Raw genomic sequence first — 8,658 nt, forward strand, 5'->3', positions numbered from 1 at the left:
ATTTTTAACCTAAATACTCTGTAATTCAAACTGAAACCAACAAAGTAACCAGGAAAAGGTTCTGATTCGTTTGTAGGTCAAATACTGCTGTTCCAGTGAATCCTAAATAAGGGATCGAAAAGGAAAGAAAACAAATTCTTTGTAATCTTTAAAGTCGATCTTTCCAAGGAAAGATAACAACAGTGCAAACGTGCGCTCACACAGATTAATTCAGCCATTCTTTGGAAACCTCATGCACTGGTATAACTCGTTTTTTTACAAAGTGACATCACAGCTCAGCTGTATTTGAATCTCTCCTCCACACTCCAGTGAACAGAAAAGCAAGTTCTCACCAGCTAAAACACTACGAAATGGCAACTCAGCCGTCTCACTTTGAGGAGAACCTTTTGTGCCCTGTTTGCCGTGACATCTTCAGAGATCCCGTTCTCCTGCTGTGTTCTCATAGTTTTTGCTGGGCCTGTCTGGATCAGTACTGGGATCTCAGTGGCTCACAGATATGCCCTGTATGCCGGACAGACTTCTGCATGGACCGTCCTCCATGCAATCGCGCTTTGAAGAACCTGTGTGAGATCTTCCTGCAGGAGAGAATCAAGATTGCGTCAGCGGATCCCGAGTTATTCTGCAGTGTGCATGGAGAGAAACTTCATCTCTTCTGCGTGGAGGACCAGCGTCTCGTGTGCAGCGTGTGTGTGACTGATGATATGCATGTTAAACACACATTCAGACCTGTGGATGAAGCTGCAGTTCCTCTCAAGGTACATTATCCAACTGCTTTTTTAGAAAAACATTACATTTAATTTAAGATATTTTAAGAGCATACATTTTTCACTTTAACTTACAGATATTCATAAGCAGTTAGAAATTTCACATATCGATAAAAAAAAAACTGATTTTGTACTAATTTTCTAAAGTCATTAAGCTTTTTAAGAACAGTGCAAATTCTTTGAAAAAAATTGAATTTGAAGTAAGCCCTGAATATTGTAAATAAATTGTATGTCCATGTTTCTTTTAAGGAGGTGCTCAAAACAAGCCTGAAGCCTTTGCGAGAGAAGCACAAACTCTTAAAATTAGAGAAATTCATCTGTAATCAACGAGTGAAACACATCAAGGTAAAATCAACAGTTGAAAAACCTTCATATTCTACAGAAATGAGTAACAATTACGTAACTTTTATCTTTGTAATGTGTTACAGAATCAAGCTCAGCAAACAGAGGCAAATATTAACAAGGAGTTTGAGCAGCTTCGTCAATTTTTGCGTGATGAAGAGGCTGCCAGGATAACTGCTCTGAAGGAGGAAGAGGAGCAGAAGAGGAAGCTGTTAGAGGAGCAGATGATGAGAATTAACAGTGAACTCTCATCTCTGGTAGAAAGAATTAAGACCACTGAGGAAGAAATAGAGACCGACAACATCTCATTCCTACTGGTACGGACAATTATTTATCATTTTATCTAACCAGGATCCAAAATAATTTTAAATGTTTTTTTAATAAAGGTAAAATATTAGAAAATGTATTTATTATTTTAGAAGTATTTATTTGATTAACAGTCAATTATTAATAATTTAGTTATTTGAACAAAAGCACAATAAAGAGAGTATTATAATGAAATATTATTACAATTTAAAAATACATGTTTTCTATTTGAATATATTAGTATATTTGAATATAATCACATGTAATTTATCCTTGGGATCAAAGCTGAATTTTCAGCACCATTACTCCAGTCATCAGTGTCACATGATCTTCAGAAATCATTCTGATTCTAATTGTAATGCTGATTTATTAGCATTTATAAATTTTTAATTATAAACTATTATTATGATTTTGATGAGATTTGTTTTTTAATTACAATGTCTCTTGGTCATTTTCATGTAAATCCATCTGAAGAAGTACAAAGGCCCACCTGAAAGGTAAGTGTGATTTCTCTTTTTTTGAACCTTTGTCTGTTTTGAGTGTGACCCAAAATCACGTTGAGTACTGACTGAGGATGTTCTTCCAGCACACAGTACACCAGTCCCTGTCCAGAGAATCTCCCAGAAGTGCTGATCAATGTGGCAAAGCACCTAGGAAATCTGAAGTTCAGCGTATGGCAGAAAATGATGGCTGCTGCTCAATACAGTGAGTCTCATGAATCAATGGTTTCATGAAGAACCTTTAACATCCATAGAATCTTTCCATTCAACAAAAGGTTCTTCATTGTGGAAAAATGTTCTTTAGATTTTTAAAACGCCATTAACACTAAGAAAAAAAATACTTTTTATGGTTATTTTATGGAAACCCATTTCCGCCATGGGATAAAAATAAATAAATAAAATAGGTAATTAGGACTTTTTTTTCCTCGCAATTCTGGGTTTTATACCTCACAATTTCTCTAAAAAACTAAGTTTGTATTTCATAATTCTGTCCTTTTTGCTCTCTGAATTCTTAGTTTACAATAAAAAAGGTCATTGTGATTTTTATCTTTTTATCACAAATTGAATTGTGAGACAAAAAGTCACAATTACTTTTTTTTTTAAATGGCAGTTACCTTTTTTATTTTTTCCTGTGGTGGAAAAAAGCTTCTATACTTTTAGAACTGTTCACTGAATGGTTCGTGGGAAACCAAAAATGGTTCTTCTATTGCATCAGTATGAAAACCCCCTTTTGGAACCCTTACTTTTTAAAAGTGTAGTCTAAAATATATCATAAACCTATGTAATTTATGTGAAAAGCAAATGCCATGACATCCTCTTCTATCTGTAGTTCCTGTTGTCCTCGACCCCAACACTGCTCACCCATGCCTGCATCTATCTGACAATCTGAGCGATGTGAGGTTTGGTCAGTGGAGTCGACAGGCCTTGGGTTACACAGACAAACATGAGGGCTATACGAGCGTCATGGGCTCTGAGGGCTTCAGCTCTGGGATTCACTACTGGGACGTCGAGGTCGGTGACAACACCACCTGGGCCTTAGGAGTGATTTCAGAGACTGCCATCCGGACTCGAGACAATCTGCCCAGTTCTGGTTTGTGGCGCTTCGGCTTTCACAATGACACATACGGACAAGGTCTTTCCGGGGAGTTTCTCAAGCTGCTCGCCGTGAAACAGAAGGTCCAGCGCGTCAGAGTCCAGCTGGACTGGGACGGAGGGCGAGTGTCATTCTTCAATCCTCTCACCGACATGCATCTCCACACCTTCACACACGCCTTTAGCGAGAGAGTGTTTCCGTACTTCTGTAACGTGTGTCCGTCTCAAGCTCTGCGGATCTTGCCTTTGGAAATGGCTCCAGCAGGACTGGAGGTGCAGAGATTTTTTGCATTAACCAGCAAAATAGAGAAGTAAAAATCCTGTTCATTTTCTACAACGAAAATGGATGAGAGAAAATGAATGGAAAATTTGAATAGATTTTTTTCCATAGCATTACCGTGAAAAGACATCACTGTGAAAGCTTATATATATATATATATATATATATATATTCAAAAGACATTACTGTGAAATATGCTGTGATAATTAGTTTATTTATTACTTTCACTGACAAGAAGTAAACATAGTACACAAACACACACACACATAATCATAAGGCAGCACTCAGGAAATTGTAAATTATGTGAAGCAGGACTTTCACTTTAGTTTTCCAGTGCTGTTTGATGTTGTCTTGATATTTTTGTACTTTTGTACTAATATTATTTTAAATATTTATGCTTAACTGTGAAGTATTTTTACGGGTAGCGTGACAAACAATCCTGCTGTGAATTGCAGCATATGATCTTTGCCTGTAATTATGAAGACCCGTCCCCCCAAAAACACTCGACACATTGCATACAAAGATCTGAGAGCACACTCTTTTAGTTCTTTCTTCTGTTTTATTCTGTATTTATAAATATTACTTGAATGAATAAAAAAAAACAATAAAACATTTAAACTTTTTTTTGGATGTCCAATACTTTCTTTTGTGCTTATGAAGTTATGAAGCTTTGGAATATAAATTGACCTATTATCCAACAAATCTACTGGTTAAAGAAACAAAAGCATGATGTGATGAGATGCTTGCCAGCTAATACAAGATGTACTGGCTGCGAGATCAGGGAAACTGTAACAATGTTATGAAATACACAAAAAACATATGATAAACTGGACAATTGGATGATTAAAACATATAGTGTTATGCATATAAATATACATGTAAAGTATCTAATTGATGGGACTCTTATGTTTTTTATTTTTGTGCCTCATCAGCTTATTAGTGCAAAAGAATGCATTTCCAATAGTAATATAAATCACAATTAGTAATTTACTTTAAAGACATATTTGAGAATAAAAAGAAACGGTTTAGAGATATTAATAAGTGTTTATCAGTTAAGCAAGTTTTAAGCAATAGTACTATTTGGGATATGTGGTTTGAGTATCGTATTTTATACATCAGGCTTTTATGCCTCATATGATATGGCAGAATATGGAGATCATACTAAAGGAAAAAACACCTTGGTTTTATTCAGAGGATCAAACTGAGCAATTTGGTGCAGATGCTGATATTTATATGGACAAAACAAAAAAGATGAAGTTTTGATATTTTGAAATGTAAATCAACAAGATCTAATAACAGTATAACAGACTGCTGACATAAAATTATATAAATATCAGTAATCACACTCATCTCCAATAATATGTCTCAGTAAGATGAGATTTAAATGCTTAGTTTATTATCAAAGCTCTGTCATTTGTGTTTTATTGACCTGAAAATGGACATTTTAGAATGACACTAAAAGGCATTTTACTAAAAATAGTATAAACTACAAATCAGATTACAGAAGGAATGTAGTAGATTGTGCTGAGGTTTTTCAGCAAAGTTTTTATCATGTTGATCGATGCTTTAGAAATGACAGAGTATGATTTAAAGGGTTAATAGTAATACTATTGGCACATATGAATTATTCTAATAGCAAAAGGTGACGGATAGATATAGGCAGTGAGTTATGAAGGAAAATGCAAAAATGTACAATCACCCCATCAGCTGCTCTAAGAGATGAGCGAGTCAGCACTTTTAATGTCGATTTGCATGCACTAGATTCCCTCTTTCTATACTAAAATGCCCTGGAGTTTTTTTTTTTTTCATTTGTGTGTGCTTAAGCAATGTTCTTAAGCAATGTTTAAACTGCAAAGTCTTCCTCGTGGTTTCAGCTATACATATTCAAATCTGCATAGTATTCAAGGTCACTGAGTATTCAATGACTCTTCTGTGGAAACCACAGTCTTTGGCATTCAGCTTTTACATTGTCGTTTACTGCACTCAACAGTGTCTACAATGACAGTAATTACAGCATGACTCCTGACAAGCTATCTCAGCTCCTTTAATGGCCTCCAATTGATTTATTCATATGAGATGGACAAAAATGTTGTGTAAATGTCAGAGAGGCATTCCTCTGAACCACTGCCAGTCACAGCAATATTCAAAACAAGCTATTAATAACCTAGTTCTGTCATGTGAGGCATTTAGAAAAATAGCTGTAAATGTTTGAGCATTATTCAAAACAGGACCTACAGAACAGGTATTGCTGGAATTTCACATAGAAAAACAAACATTTAAAACATTTTTTTTATCAATCCTATAACATTCCCTGATGAACACTAGTTTATTTTAAAAGATTTAAATAATTTAATTACACAATGCATTAGATAGGTGTATAAATTAATTCCTTTAACTTGAAAATAAATATCTTATATGAAATAGGATTTAATACAAATATGACAGAAATGTAGGCCTATTATCCGTTAATTAAGCCAAAAATAATTTTTACTGTGATGCTGTTGCGATAGACCAGACTGGGTTGGATCCATTTGCAGCTTTTATTAAGATTGGTCAAACAGGCAGGGTCAATCACCAGCAAACTGAGCAATAGAGGCGAGGCAGAGTCGAGAAAACAGGCGGAAGGTCGAGGCAGGCAGCGAGAATCAAAAGTCCAAAAAACAAATCCAAGTCGGGGCAGGCAGAGAACAATCAGCAACGATACACAGTCCAGGGTCGAGAGGTATAAAGCAAACACAGGTAATAATGCTCAGAAATGACAGCCGGGGCCAATCAAGACTTCGCAATGAGGTGCTGTGTGTGAATGGCTTTTATGTGTGTGTGTTAATGAGATGCAGGTGTGGAGTGCAATCAGTCCCAGGTATGAGGCATGATGGGAATTGTAGTCTGAGGTGGCGTGCCACAGTTAGTGTAGTGCAAGATTTCATGTGGTGAGCGAATGACCTCTGGTGGTGAGTTAATGGAAGTTCATGGCCAGGATTCCTGACAGGTGCACAATATATTTTCAGTTTAGAGTTTTGATCCTGGGAAATAGGAATTATTGATTTTATGAAACAAAATTATACAGGGTTTCTGCAGGTCTTAAAAAGTCTTAATTCACCCTTCCACAAATTCATAGTCGTGGCATTAAATATTTAAAATATTACAAATAAAATAATACCTTCCTTTGTGTTTTGCCTTGTTTTCCAGTACAAAATGTCTAAACATAAAACATTCAATGTCTAAACATAAAAATCATGATATATTTATAAAATGTAACAAAATTAAGTGATACATTGAACAAAATAAGCGAGTTTATGCTTCAAATAACAAATCAGAGAGTTGTGAAAACGTCTCTTTGAGTTAAGTTGATTTTTTTTTTCTCTGAGCCCACTGGCAGATAGGCAATTTGTTCTTGTTTAAATGATAAACATAACTTAATTTTGATAAATGTCTGCACTTAGTTCTGGCGGTGTTCATGTTTTCGTCAATTATGCAAAATCCTAATGCTGTTATCAACCCTCAAATTGACGACTGAACAGGGCAACTGAGGCTGTAACAATCCTGGGAAAAGGTATGTTTATCTTCTTGTAGCTACTTTATGGTGCGCTTCACTGAAATATAGGTCTCTGGCTCTCTCTAGCGATCACACCTGACAACTTGAGAAACTAACCAGAAACAGTGCTTTTATTCAGAGGCCCAAACTGAGCAAAAATGCGCAGTTTTAAAATTGCAGATCAGTCGTCACTCTAAATCTCCCAATAATGTCTTAGTAAGATTATATTTAAATGCTTAGTTTTATGATCAAAGCTCTAGTTTCAAAACATATAATTCAATGCAATACAATGATGATTGAGAGATGAACAAATAAACGTTCCTCAAAAGCATGATCATATTTGATACTCGCATTTGAACATAGAAAAAAAGTCTGGATAATTAACTGAACCTAAGTTGCTTCAGTCCAGTAAGTGGTCATCACAGAATATTGCTAATACTTTACTTTAGAAAGATTATTAAAAATTTCACAACCTAAAGGTGAGACTTTTACAAATGCACCAAAAGGCCTTTTACTGGCTAATAATAATAATAAACTATCAGTTGGACGACAGAAGGCATGTAGTAAATCAAATATGATCCCATCCCAAGACAAATCCCATGCACCTTGTCTTTCAATTTTCATATGCACAGCAGAGGTTGTTGCTTCTTTTGTTATTTGTTTTGATTTCAATTTTGTACAATTTCAGTGTTTTGTGCTCATAATGTTCAGTCATAATGTCAGATTTAGTATAAATAAATGCACATTCACTTATGATGCACTGGTCCATTATTTTATTAATACACACAGGATTTGATCACAATGTATTATAGGACTGTCCTTCACATTTAAAGGGGTTATGGTGATGCACGGTAAGTCACTTTGAATTAAAAGCATCTGCTAAATCATGTTTACATTTAGCAATAGATAAATCCAATAAGGAAAGAAAACCATCATTATTCAGTTTTAGGTAGAACATTTTTGTCATAGTAACCAGCACTAGTCATATTTCCAGCAGGTTTGTATTGACCAACGACAAAAACTGTTTCCATCAGTAGCCAGACCTACTCCAAGCTCTGTGGATGACTTCCACACAACCTGGGGGAAATGCCCTGCAAGCATATTAAATGTATATTCATATATATTCATATATTTAACTAGACAAAATTAGAATAAGCCAATAATAAGAGATGTCAATGTCTGAACAATTTATAACATCTTTGAAATGTCATAGATTCAATTTAAATCTTTTATTCCCAAAATCATTTCCACCTGTTTTGGGCTGATGTCATGGTGAGCTAAAGTCGTAATCCTTGATCTCACTGTACCAACTGTCTACAGCCTCCTTCCCTAAAATATACAAAACAATCAAAATCTTCAGTGCTTTTATTCTTAATTTTTTGAAGAAGGTTTATAATTTAAAGTAATTTATAAAATGTGAAAAGTATGGTTTGCAGAGAGCCCACTTCTTTTTATGTATATGATACTTAGTAAAATATGTAGCTGAATAATAAGTTATTCTTTACTTTTCAAAATATCATTCTGAAAATAAAAAGCACATCAAATACACAAATCTCTATAGCACATCCTAGTTTTATATTAATATAAATGTTTAAATCTTTTCAAAACAGTCTTGTGTAGATACTGTCACGGTTTAGTCCTCTTTTGCCCTTATTTGGTTCTTCCTGTTCTTGTTTCCTGTTATTAGTTAATCATCGTTTAGTCTTTTCACCTGTGTTCCAATTAATTATCTAGTTTGCTCCTTTGTTCTAGTTCCTTTATAAGCATTCAGTTTAGTCTTTGTCCTTGTCTCGTCTTAAAGTTATGTTACGTTGTTAGAAGTTTTTTTGTTATTAAAGA

At 34.8% G+C, this 8,658-nt stretch overlaps 1 protein-coding gene across 1 annotated transcript; it reads left to right on the forward strand.

Annotated features, from left to right (window-relative positions):
- Nucleotides 1–350: 350 nt before the first annotated feature.
- Nucleotides 351–3,319, forward strand: LOC306883213 (E3 ubiquitin-protein ligase TRIM35-like; the record flags this gene model as incomplete). Its single annotated transcript, XM_079438331.1, has 6 exons — nt 351–755; nt 1,014–1,109; nt 1,193–1,423; nt 1,887–1,909; nt 1,999–2,117; nt 2,742–3,319. 6 exons carry the CDS (start codon nt 351–353, stop codon nt 3,317–3,319), a joined length of 1,452 nt encoding a protein of 483 aa, XP_079294457.1.
- Between the last annotated feature and the right edge of the window lie 5,339 nt (nt 3,320–8,658).

Source organism: Barbus barbus (assembly GCF_936440315.1).
Source record: "Barbus barbus genome assembly, chromosome: 17".
Classification (NCBI taxonomy): domain Eukaryota; kingdom Metazoa; phylum Chordata; class Actinopteri; order Cypriniformes; family Cyprinidae; genus Barbus; species Barbus barbus.